Source organism: Bombina bombina, chromosome 7 (genome assembly GCF_027579735.1).
Source record: "Bombina bombina isolate aBomBom1 chromosome 7, aBomBom1.pri, whole genome shotgun sequence".
NCBI classification, from domain to species: Eukaryota; Metazoa; Chordata; class Amphibia; order Anura; family Bombinatoridae; genus Bombina; species Bombina bombina.
This window is the reverse complement of record NC_069505.1, coordinates 399846295-399859906: the sequence shown is the minus strand read 5'-3', so window position 1 is coordinate 399859906 and position 13612 is coordinate 399846295. Positions and strand designations below refer to the sequence as shown.

Below are 13612 nucleotides of genomic sequence, written 5' to 3'. Positions count from 1 at the left end.
GTAAATATAAAAGAGTATTACCTCAAAGTAAGCATGATACCAGTCGCTATTAAATCACTGTATTCAGGCTTACCTTACATAAATTTGGTATCAGCAGCATTTTCTAGCATTCACATCTTCTAGAAAAATCTTAACTGCACATACCTCATAGCAGGATAACCTGCACGCCATTCTCCCGCTGAAGTTATCTCTCTCTTCAGTCATGTTTGAGAACAGCAATGGATCTTAGTTACAACCTGCTAAGATCATAGAAATCACAGGCAGATTCTTCTATTTTTCTGCCTGGAACAAAATAGTACAACTCCGGTACCATTTAAAAATAATAAACTTTTGATTGAAGCAAAATAACAGCTACATTTCACCACTTCTCTCTTACTACCTCCATGCTTGTTGAGAGTTGCAAGAGAATGACTGGATATGGCAGTGAGGGGAGGAGCTATATAGACAGCTCTGCTGTGGGTGTCCTCTTGCAACTTCCTGTTGGGAATGAGAATATCCCACAAGTAATGGATGATCCGTGGACTGGATACACCTTACAAGAGAAAAGATAGATTTGGAGCGTTGGCAGCGCATTTAACAGAACTATTTGCCCCTCCTGTATTCTTTTATATTTTTGTGCAAGGTAAGGCGTGTAAATAAACACAAAATCACACCTTTATATTACAATTGTTTTCATGTCCCTTTAATACATGACACAGATGTGCATTAGTACTCTGGGATGGGTCCCTGCCTTACCTACCATGACCTCTTTGTCAGCGTTGAGCAGCTCCTTCTGGGTGGCACTTAGCTCTTCCCTCGCCTTATCGAGCTCCATTGTCAACTTCTGCACCTAAAAAACAAACCAAAAAAAAAAAAAAACATATTGAAGCAGTAATTATTTATGGGTTAGCTGTTAGCAGAATGTTTTATTGCAATGTGTACTTGATTATATTTTGTCTAGTTAAAGTGAATATCACGTTAACATGGCATCCCTAAGGCAGGACTGATTGACAGATGACGATTCTTCAAAACAACTTAACCCTCGTTTCCCCCAGGGAAATGCCGTGATGTTTATGCAAAGGGAATGAATGCCCCGGTGGGGGGGGGCGCTGCAAGGACCAAGGATTAGTTGTTTGAAGAATCATCTGTCAATCAATTAGACAGTATGGCGGGGGGGGGGAGGGGGAGAGCTGCACTTATAAATTAATTTTTTTTTTATTAATTAAACTAATGCTAATTTTTAAAAGTCTATACAATGCTGTGAGGATGTCATGTTAACTTGACATTTACTTTAACCCCTTAATGACCAAGGACGTACGCCACACGTCCTCAAAAAAAAGACAGTTAATGACCGAGGACGTGTGGCGTACGTCCTTGGTCTGGAAAGCAGCTGGAAGCGATCCTGCACGCTTCCAGCTGCTTTCCGGTTATTGCAGTGATGCCTCGATATCGAGGCATCCTGCAATAACCCCCCTTGGCCATCCGATGCAGAGAGAGCCACTCTGTGGCCCTCTCTGCACCGGACATCGGTGGCCGGTATCGTTGGTGGGTGGGAGCAAGTCTGGGAGGCGGGTGGTCGGCCATCGATGTGCCGAATGGAGTGGAGGGGGGCGGGATCGGGGGCGGGAGGGGCGGGAGCGCGCACAGGAGCGCGCGCGTGCACGGGGGGCGGCGGGCGGGCGCGTGCACGGGGCGGGAGGGAACCGCTGCACTACAGAAAAATAAACTGGGAAAAGTAAAAAAAAATAAAGTTTTTAAAGCTGTAAATAAACAGCTAAGGGACCTGGAAGGGGTGGGGGGTTGATCTTGGGGGGGGAAGCTACACTACAGAAAAGATCATTTAAAAAAATAAAAAGGCACATTTTTTTTACTACACTGGGTACTGGCAGACAGCTGCCAGTACCCAAGATGGCGCCCATTAAGGCAGAGGGGGAGGGTTAGAGAGCTGTTTGGTGGGGGATCAGTGAGGCTGGGAGCTAAGGGGGGATCCTACACAGCAGCATATGTAAATATGCTACAAAAACACAAAAAAAGCCCAAATATAGCTTTTATTTTAGTACTGGCAGAGTTTCTGCCAGTACTTAAGATGGCGGGGACAATTGTGGGGTGGGGGAGGGAAGAGAGCTGTTTGGGAGGGATCAGGGGGTCTCATGTTTCAGGTGGGAGGCTGAGCTCTACACTAAAGCTAAAATTAACCCTGCAAGCTCCCTACAAGCTACATAATTAACCCCTTCACTGCTAGCCATAATACACGTGTGAAATGCAGCGGCATTTGGCGGCCTTCTAATTACCAAAAAGCAACGCCAAAGCCATATATGTCTGCTATTTCTGAACAAAGGGGATCCCAGAGAAGCATTTACAACCATTTGTGCCATAATTGCACAAGCTGTTTGTAAATGATTTCAGTGAGAAACCTAAAATTGTGAAAAATTTAACGTTTTTTTTAATTTGATCGCATTTGGCGGTGAAATGGTGGTATGAAATATACCAAAATTGGCCTAGATCAATACTAGGGGTTGTCTACTACACTACACTAAAGCTAAAATTATCCCTAAAGGCTCCCTACATGCTCCATAATTAACCCCTTCACTGCTGGGCATAATACACGTGTAGTGCGCAGTGGCATTTAGCAGCCTTCTAATTACTAAAAAGCAACGCCAAAGCCATATATGTCTGCTATTTCTGAACAAAGGGGATCCCAGAGAAGAATTTACAACCATTTAAGCCATAATTACACAAGCTGTTTGTAAATAATTTCAGTGAGAAACCAAAAGTTTGTGAAAAAATTAGTAAAAAAACATAATTTATGCTTACCTGATAAATTCCTTTCTTCTGTTGTGTGATCAGTCCACGGGTCATCATTACTTCGGGGATATAACTCCTCCCCAACAGGAAATGCAAGAGGATTCACCCAGCAGAGCTGCATATAGCTCCTCCCCTCTACGTCAGTCCCAGTCATTCGACCAAGAATCAACGAGAAAGGAGTAACCAAGGGTGAAGTGGTGACTGGAGTATAATTTAAAAAATATTTACCTGCCTTAAAACAGGGCGGGCCGTGGACTGATCACACAACAGAAGAAAGGAATTTATCAGGTAAGCATAAATTATGTTTTCTTCTGTTATGTGTGATCAGTCCACGGGTCATCATTACTTCTGGGATACCAATACCAAAGCAAAAGTACACGGATGACGGGAGGGATAGGCAGGCTCATTATACAGAAGGAACCACTGCCTGAAGAACCTTTCTCCCAAAAATAGCCTCCGAAGAAGCAAAAGTGTCAAATTTGTAAAATTTGGAAAAAGTATGAAGCGAAGACCAAGTTGCAGCCTTGCAAATCTGTTCAACAGAGGCCTCATTCTTAAAGGCCCAAGTGGAAGCCACAGCTCTAGTGGAGTGAGCTGTAATTCTTTCAGGAGGCTGCTGTCCAGCAGTCTCATAGGCTAAACGTATTATGCTACGAAGCCAAAAAGAGAGAGAGGTAGCAGAAGCTTTTTGACCTCTCCTCTGTCCAGAATAAACGACAAACAGGGAAGAAGTTTGGCGAAAATCTTTAGTTGCCTGCAAGTAGAACTTGAGGGCACGAACTACATCCAGATTGTGTAGAAGACGTTCCTTCTTTGAAGAAGGATTTGGACACAGGGATGGAACAACAATCTCTTGATTGATGTTCCTGTTAGTGACTACCTTAGGTAAGAACCCAGGTTTAGTACGCAGAACTACCTTGTCTGAGTGAAAAATCAGATAAGGGGAATCACAATGTAAGGCTGATAACTCAGAGACTCTTCGAGCCGAGGAAATAGCCATTAAAAACAGAACTTTCCAAGATAACAATTTTATATCAATGGAATGAAGGGGTTCAAACGGAACACCCTGTAAAACGTTAAGAACTAAGTTTAAACTCCATGGCGGAGCAACAGCCTTAAACACAGGCTTGATCCTAGCTAAAGCTTGACAAAAAGCCTGGACGTCTGGATCTTCCGACAGACGCTTGTGTAACAAGATGGACAGAGCTGAAATCTGTCCCTTTAATGAGCTAGCTGATAAACCCTTTTCTAAACCTTCTTGTAGAAAAGACAATATCCTAGCGATCCTAACCTTACTCCAGGAGTAACCTTTGGATTCGCACCAGTATAGGTATTTCCGCCATATTTTATGGTAAATCCTTCTGGTAACAGGCTTCCTAGCCTGAATCAGGGTATCAATAACCGACTCAGAAAAACCACGTTTTGATAAAATCAAGCGTTCAATTTCCAAGCAGTCAGCTTCAGAGAAGTTAGATTTTGATGTTTGAATGGACCCTGTATCAGAAGGTCCTGTCTTAGAGGTAGAGACCAAGGCGGACAGGATGACATGTCCACTAGATCTGCATACCAAGTCCTGCGTGGCCATGCAGGTGCTATTAGAATTACTAATGCCCTCTCCTGTTTGATTTTGGCAATCAATCGAGGAAGCAGCGGGAAGGGTGGAAACACATAAGCCATCCCGAAGTTCCAAGGTGCTGTCAAAGCATCTATCAGAACTGCTTCCGGATCCCTGGATCTGGACCCGTAGCGAGGAAGTTTGGCGTTCTGGCGAGACGCCATGAGATCTATCTCTGGTTTGCCCCAACGTCGAAGTATTTGGGCAAAGACCTCCGGATGAAGTTCCCACTCCCCCGGATGAAAAGTCTGGCGACTCAAGAAATCCGCCTCCCAGTTCTCCACTCCCGGGATGTGGATTGCTGACAGGTGGCAAGAGTGAGACTCTGCCCAGCGAATTATCTTTGATACTTCCATCATTGCTAGGGAGCTTCTTGTCCCTCCCTGATGGTTGATGTAAGCTACAGTCGTGATGTTGTCCGACTGAAACCTGGTGAACCCCCGAGTTGTTAACTGGGGCCAAGCCAGAAGGGCATTGAGAACTGCTCTCAATTCCAGAATGTTTATTGGCAGGAGACTCTCCTCCTGATTCCATAGTCCCTGAGCCTTCAGAGAATTCCAGACAGCGCCCCAACCTAGTAGGCTGGCGTCTGTTGTTACAATTGTCCAGTCTGGCCTGCTGAATGGCATCCCCCTGGACAGGTGTGGCCGATAAAGCCACCATAGAAGAGAATTTCTGGTCTCTTGATTTAGACTCAGAGTAGGGGACAAATCTGAGTAATCCCCATTCCACTGACTTAGCATGCATAATTGCAGCGGTCTGAGGTGTAGGCGTGCAAAAGGTACTATGTCCATTGCCGCTACCATTAAGCCGATCACCTCCATGCATTGAGCTACTGACGGGTGTTGAATGGAATGAAGGACACGGCATGCATTTTGAAGCTTTGTTAACCTGTCTTCTGTCAGGTAAATCTTCATTTCTACAGAATCTATAAGAGTCCCCAAGAATGGAACTCTTGTGAGAGGAAAGAGAGAACTCTTCTTTTCGTTCACTTTCCATCCATGCGACCTTAGAAATGCCAGAACTAACTCTGTATGAGACTTGGCAGTTTGAAAGCTTGAAGCTTGTATTAGAATGTCGTCTAGGTACGGAGCTACCGAAATCCCTCGCGGTCTTAGTACCGCCAGAAGGGCACCCAGAACCTTTGTGAAGATTCTTGGAGCCGTAGCCAATCCGAATGGAAGAGCTACAAACTGGTAGTGCCTGTCTAAGAAGGCAAACCTTAGATACCGGTGATGATCTTTGTGGATCGGAATGTGAAGGTAAGCATCCTTTAAATCCACAGTGGTCATGTACTGACCCTCTTGGATCATGGGTAAAATTGTCCGAATAGTTTCCATTTTGAACGATGGAACTCTTAGGAATTTGTTTAGAATCTTTAAATCTAAGATTGGCCTGAAAGTTCCCTCTTTTTTGGGAACCACAAACAGGTTTGAGTAGAACCCTTGTCCTTGTTCCGACCGCGGAACCGGATGGATCACTCCCATTAATAACAGATCTTGTACGCAGCGTAGAAACGCTTCTTTCTTTATCTGGTTTGTTGACAACCTTGACAGATGAAATCTCCCTCTTGGGGGAGATAATTTGAAGTCTAGAAGGTATCCCTGAGATATGATCTCTAGTGCCCAGGGATCCTGAACATCTCTTGCCCAGGCCTGGGCGAAGAGAGAGAGTCTGCCCCCCACTAGATCCGGTCCCGGATCGGGGGCTCTCGGTTCATGCTGTCTTTGGGGCAGCAGCAGGTTTCCTGGCCTGCTTGCTCTTGTTCCAGGCCTGGTTAGGCTTCCAGCCTTGCCTGTAACGAGCAACAGCTCCTTCCTGTTTTGGTGCAGTGGAGGTTGATGCTGCTCCTGTTTTGAAATTCCGAAAGGGACGAAAATTAGACTGTCTAGCCTTAGCTTTGGCTTTGTCTTGGGGTAGGGCGTGGCCCTTACCTCCTGTAATGTCAGCGATAATTTCTTTCAAACCGGGCCCAAATAAAGACTGCCCCTTGAAAGGTATATTAAGTAATTTGGACTTAGAAGTAACATCTGCTGACCAGGATTTTAGCCACAGCGCCCTACGTGCCTGTATGGCGAATCCTGAGTTCTTAGCCGTAAGTTTGGTTAAATGTACTACGGCCTCCGAAATGAAAGAATTAGCTAGTTTAAGGACTCTAAGCCTGTCCGTAATGTCGTCTAGCGTAGATGAACTAAGGTTCTCTTCCAGCGACTCAATCCAAAATGCTGCCGCAGCCGTAATCGGCGCGATACATGCAAGGGGTTGCAATATAAAACCTTGTTGAACAAACATTTTCTTAAGGTAACCCTCTAATTTTTTATCCATTGGATCTGAGAAAGCACAGCTATCCTCCACCGGGATAGTGGTACGCTTAGCTAAAGTAGAAACTGCTCCCTCCACCTTGGGGACCGTTTGCCATAAGTCCCGAGTGGTGGCGTCTATTGGAAACATCTTTCTAAATATTGGAGGGGGTGAGAACGGCACACCGGGTCTATCCCACTCCTTAGTAACAATTTCAGTTAGTCTCTTAGGTATAGGAAAAACTTCAGTACTCGCCGGTACCACAAAATATTTATCCAACCTGCACAGTTTCTCTGGTATTGCAACGGTGTTACAATCGTTGAGAGCTGCTAAGACCTCCCCTAGTAATACACGGAGGTTCTCCAATTTAAATTTAAAATTTGAAATATCTGAGTCCAATCTGTTTGGATCAGAACCGTCACCCACAGAATGAAGCTCTCCGTCTTCATGCTCTGCGAGCTGTGACGCAGTATCAGACATGGCCCTAGCATTGTCAGCGCACTCTGTTCTCACCCCAGAGTGATCACGCTTGCCTCTTAGTTCTGGTAATTTAGACAAAACTTCAGTCATAACAGTAGCCATATCTTGTAATGTTATCTGTAATGGCCGCCCAGATGTACTAGGCGCCATAATATCACGCACCTCCCGGACGGGAGATGCAGGTACTGCCGCGTGAGGCGAGTTAGTCGGCATAACTCTCCCCTCGCTGTTTGGTGAAATTTGTTCACATTGTACAGATTGACTTTTATTTAAAGTAGCATCAATACAGTTAGTACATAAATTTCTATTGGGCTCCACCTTGGCATTGGAACAAATGACACAGATATCTTCCTCTGAGTCAGACATGTTTAACACACTAGCAAAAAACTTACAACTTGGTTATAATCTTTTTTAGCAAAAACGTACTGTGCCTCAAAGAGGTACTAAACGATTAAATGACAGTTGAAATAATGAACTGAAAAACAGTTATAGCATCAACTTTAAAACAACACAACTTTTAGCAAAGGTTTGTTCCCATTAGTAAAATAACAATAATTAAATTTGACATAAAAAATACAAAGCAACGTTTTTATTCACAGTCACTCTAAGAATTCTCACAGCTCTGCTGAGAGAATTTACCTCCCTTCAAAGAAGTTTGAAGACCCCTGAGATCTGTCAGAGATGAACCGGATCATGCAGGAAATATAAAAGTAACTGACTGGAATTTTTTGATGCGTAGCAAAGAGCGCCAAAAACGGCCCCTCCCTCTCCCACACAGCAGTGAAGAGAAACGAAACTGTCATAAATAAAAGCAAAAAATGCTGCCAAGTGGAAAATAATGCCCAAATATTTATTCACACAGTACCTCAGCAATGTAAACGATTCTACATTCCAGCAAAAACGTTTAACATGATAAATAGTTAATAAAAGGATTAGTGACCTTTAACAGAGTAGTTCCGGTGAAATACCATTCCCAGAATACTAAAGTGTATACATACATGTCATTTTAACGGTATGGCAGGATTTTCTCATCAATTCCATTCAGAAATAAAAACTGCTACATACCTCAATGCAGATTCATCTGCCCGCTGTCCCCTGATCTGAAGCCTTTACCTCCCTCAGATGGCCGAGAACAGCAATATGATCTTAACAACTCCGGTTAAAATCATAGTAAAAAACTCTGGCAGATTCTTCCTCAAACTCTGCCAGAGAAGTAATAACACGCTCCGGTGCTATTGTAAAATAACAAACTTTTGATTGAAGTCATAAAAACTAAGTATAATCACCATAGTCCTCTCACACATCCTATCTAGTCGTTGGGTGCAAGAGAATGACTGGGACTGACGTAGAGGGGAGGAGCTATATGCAGCTCTGCTGGGTGAATCCTCTTGCATTTCCTGTTGGGGAGGAGTTATATCCCCGAAGTAATGATGACCCGTGGACTGATCACACATAACAGAAGAAAGTGAACGATTTTTTGTATTTAATCGCATTTGGCGGTGAAATGGTGGCATGAAATATACCAAAATGGGCCTAGATGAATACTTTGGGATGTCTACTAAAAAAAAATATATACATGTCAATGGATATTCAGAGATTCCTGAAAGATATTAGTGTTCTAATGTAACTAGCGCTAATTTTGAAAAATAATGGTTTGGAAATAGCAAAGTGCTAATTGTATTTATGGCCCTATAACTTACAAAAAAAGCAAAGAACATGTAAACATTGGGTATTTCTAAACTCAGGACAAAATTTAGAAACTATTTAGCATGGGTGTTTTTTGGTGGTTGTAGATGTGTAACAGATTTTGGGGGTCATAGTTAGAAAAAGTGTGTTTTTTTCAATTTTTTCCTCATATTTTATATTTTTTTTTATAGTAAATTATAAGATATGATGAAAATAATGGTATCTTTAGAAAGTCCATTTAATGGCGAGAAAAACGGTATATAATATGTGTGGGTACAGTAAATGAGTAAGAGGAAAATTACAGCTAAACACAAACACCGCAGAAATGTAAAAATAGCCTTGGTCCCAAACGGACAGAAAATGGAAAAGTGCTGTGGTCATTAAGGGGTTAAAGATTCTAATGTCATTTAAAGAGTTAAATAGTAACTTGTCAGGATATCCGTGAGTGTTATTAAATATTATATAGATATATATATTATTTATACATGATAAGACCACAGGATTCATTATATATGAAACTGATTGCATCAGTTTATTTACTATAAATTACAGTTCTTTCTGCCAGATGGTTTTGGCTGGGTAAAACAACCCCCCTTCTTCTTGGTTACATAGGATGCATTGCAAATCTTTGTCCCAATTCATCAAAAGGAATTGCTTTCAAAGTAATCTTTAAAAGATCACTTCAAAAGACCTTTTTGATCACTACCTGGAAATGTGTAATAAGATTTCCTATCAGATCACTAGACTCCCTTATAAGAAGGAGAGCCTAGCAGTCTGAGCCAAGTGACACATTTTGTGGAAAGGTGACCATTCACACTTCGATGAAAATTGGTACCTGCTGTGTTAGATAAACATCTGTGCTGGTTAACAGAGACACATGTTTTGAGTTGTAACTGAAATTCATTTTTAAAATACAAACTTGCATAAATTTCAATACTGCATAAAAATGTATAATTCCATCTGAGAAATGCATTTCAGATTTGTAATAAATTAAATGAATAACTACAATTTGTATATATAAATACTCAAGTTATTTTAGGATAAATAAATTTTTCTCTGTTTTCCAGAAATCTAGTGAAAATTACAAGGAAGAACTGATGTGAAAATGAGATTTCTAAACAAGATGTCCTATGAATATTGATCATAAACATGAATCTATGCACTCAAAAATTATTAGAAACGTGAAATGTGCTGTATTTATTTTAAGATGCAATATAATACCAGGATGTTGAATGCTATGATTCTGTGAAGAAAGATGGTTAACAGCGAGCTGCTTATTAAAGGGCCACTAAACCCAAAATCTTTCTTTCATGATTCAGATAGAGAATAGAAAATTAAACAACATTACAATTTACTTCCATTATTTATTTTGCTTAATTTTTTAAATATCCTTTGTTGAAGAAAAAGCAATGCACATGGTGAGCCAATCACACAAGGCTTCTATTTGCAGCAACCAATCAGCAGCTAGTGAGCATATCTAGATATGCTTTTCATCAAAGAATATCAAGAGAATAAAACAAATTAGATAATATAAGTAAATTAGAAAGATGTTTAAAATTGCATTCTCTTTCTAAATCATAAAAGAAAAAATGTGGGTGGCATCTCCCTTTAATATGTATACATGTATAATATTTTCAATGAAAATCTTATCAAACTGACTTTGTTCTCTTGTTATCCTTAGTTAAAGCAGCACTGCACAAGTGGGTGGGCTAGCTGGCGATTGGAGACATTGATGCTCTGGAGCTGTGTGTTTAACAGCTTATGTTTCAGCGCATACATACATGTGCTACATGTGACTAGAGGCTCGGGATTCCAACACAATGCCTGCTCAGAGAGCCAGCGGTGGTTTGCATTGCATCAAAGACTTAATTTGTGTAATACAAGCTGCTGTCTAACAAGGTGTGGGCTTTGAATTCTGGTGCACGGGGCGCTCGTGGCATATATGCGTATGCCACTGAAAACCAGTAATAAGTTTTATTAGAAGCGTTTTTTTCTAATGAAAGTATAATATTTCAAAATGTTTCTATTTAAAGGAACACTAAAGTCAAAATTAAACCGTCATGATTCAAATAGAGCACCAAATTTTAAACAACTTTCCAATTCACTTCCATTACAAAAATGCACACAGTCTTTGTATCTGCTCACTGAGGCACCAGCTCCTACTGAGCATGTGCAAGAATTCACACAAAACATGTATATGCATTTTGCGATTGGCTGATGGCTGTCACATGATGCTAGTGGAAGGAAAATATAACCAACTGAAATCTGTCAGAAAAAAAATTAATCGAACTACTTATTTGAAATTCAGACATGTTTTTGCATTGTCTTTTTATTATGCATTTGTTGATTATGGAATTCTACTGTATTTAGTGGTCCTTATAAAATCAAAATGCTCAAAATTGACCTCTCTATCCCTTTAAACACAGTTATAGGCAATAGTGCACTAATACCCTGGACAGTTTTTTTTTGTTTTTGTTTTTTTTACTTCAACGGGACATGAAACCCACATATTTTTTTTTTAACTAACTTTCCTATTTCGTTCTCTTTGTATCCCTTGGTTAAAAAGTACACCTAGGTAGGCTCAGAAGCTACTGATAGGTCGCTAAAGATATTTATGTCTCTTGCCATTGGCTTCAACAAAGGATACCAAGAGAATGAAGCAAATTGACATTTTTTAAAATTGTATAATCTATCTGAATCATTAAAGAAAAAAGTTTGGATTTCATGTCCCTTTAAAGTTTTTAAAGTTTTCTTTCATGATTTAGGTAGAACATATAATTTTAAACAACTTTCCAGTTTACGTCTATTATAACATTTGCTTCATTCTCGTGGTATCCTTTGTTGAAGGAGCAGCAATGCACTACTGGTTTCTTACTGAACACATGGGTGAGCCAATGACAATCTGTATGTATATGTGTATATATATGCAGCCACCAATCAGCAGCTAGAACCTAGGTTCTTGGCTGCTCCTGGGCTTCCCTAGATAAACATTTTAGCAAAGGATAACAAGAGAAGGAAGCAAATTAAAAAGAAGTAAAAATTGGACAGTTGTTTAAAAACGTATGTTCTGTCTAAATCCTGAATGTCTAATTATGACTTTACTGTCCCTTTAAGTCTCAATGGTCTCGCTACATTAAAGACAAAAAAAAAAGTGCTGCAATTAAAGTATCAAGTCTGAAAACCCAGAAACCTGTTCCAACCTTGTTGTTAGAAGTAAACAATTCCTTTCTCAGCTTCTCCGTCATCTCTGTAGATGATTTACGTACTTCCTTTAGGTTCTCATATTCCCTGTAATAAGAAACAAACAAATAAAAGCGGGAAAGTCAGATGAAGCCTGGGTACGGTTTCACAGACGAGTTTTATCTCCTTTCTCCGAATTGCTCCGGCTGCTTTCAATCTTCACCACTTACATCTAGTGAGTTACAGTATATTTATAAGGGGATGTGCATTTAGAGCACTAACATAAATTATTTATTTAAACAAGTCCTTGGCGACCTCTTCTGACCTCACAAGTGTCAGACACTGGCGGTTTATTCCGGGTCAATGAATAGGAGAATATATAAACTGTTTATACAACAAAGGCTCACGCATCCTGTAGATCAGTTATACAATGTCTACATTCTGCCTGAGCTTTTGTTTTACAGAAATAGAAATTGGCAGCAGATATGTCTGATGTGGCCCACCTACTGTGTGTATATTTATACATCATTAAATAGCTTCATATGTAGATAATGTATAGTAAAATCATTTTATAGGAACAATACGTATCAACACAAAGAAAGCAGCTGGGAAAGATTTGGAAATGTATTAAGCCAAGTACCTTTTAAATAGTTGCTTATTTTTAAAGAAATGAATCATGATCTAAAGTATACAATTAAATATTAGCATTACAATTTTATTTTTCGTGTAGTGTTTTAGTTAAAATACATATTGAGGAATGTACTTGTTTACCAAATCTGATTTTTTTTGTATAATCATGTATTAAAAAAAGGGTCTACTCCAGAATTGTTATTTAAAAAGAAAGATAATCCCTTTATTACCCATTCCCCAGTTTGCATGACCAACACGGTTATATTAATATACTTTTTACCTCTGTGATTACTTTGTATCTAAGCCTCTGAAGACTGCCCCTTACTTCAGATCTTTTGACAGACTTGCATTTTAGCCAATCAGTGCCCTCTCATAAGTAACGCCACGGCCGTGAGCACAATGTTATCTATATAGCACACATGAACTAATGCCATCTAGCTGTCGAAAAACTGTCCAATGCATTCATATAAGAGGCAGCCGTCAAGGGCTTAGAAATTTGCATACGAGTCTACCTAGGTTGAGCTTTCAAGTAAGAATACCAAGCGAACAAATCAAATTTAATGATAAAAGTAAATTAGAAAGTTAACATTACATGCCGTATCTGAATCATGCAAGTCTAATTTTAAATTAGACGGTCCCTTTAAAGGGATATCGTAAACTTTACATGTTTTAAAATTAGGTCATGTGTCATTCGAATACACCCCACTTGGTTTTGACGTTTCTCAAATTGGCGCTCAAGTCATACAGCCCTCACACAATTCAAACAGTTCAAACAGTACGCTCAAAAAAAACAAACAAACTGTTCAAGTGGACAGTCAGGTCGTGGGATATTAGAATGGCACAGCTAGATTAAAAAGTAAGTTACAGCGCATCTTCTTTAGAAGTAATCAATTAAAGTGCATCTAAAATATCACTTAGATTACAGACCTGATTTTA

At 40.2% G+C, this 13612-nt stretch overlaps 1 protein-coding gene across 1 annotated transcript in view; it reads right to left on the bottom strand.

The window, feature by feature from the left end:
* TRAIP (TRAF interacting protein) overlaps positions 1-13612 on the bottom strand; it is a 108071-nt gene that overhangs the window by 51046 nt on the left and 43413 nt on the right. The window contains exons 8-9 of the mRNA XM_053721163.1: positions 12067-12154; positions 740-829 (exon numbers count right to left, since the gene is read on the bottom strand). Coding sequence (XP_053577138.1) covers positions 740-829; positions 12067-12154 — 178 coding nt within the window. The remainder of the gene's footprint in view (positions 1-739; positions 830-12066; positions 12155-13612) is intronic.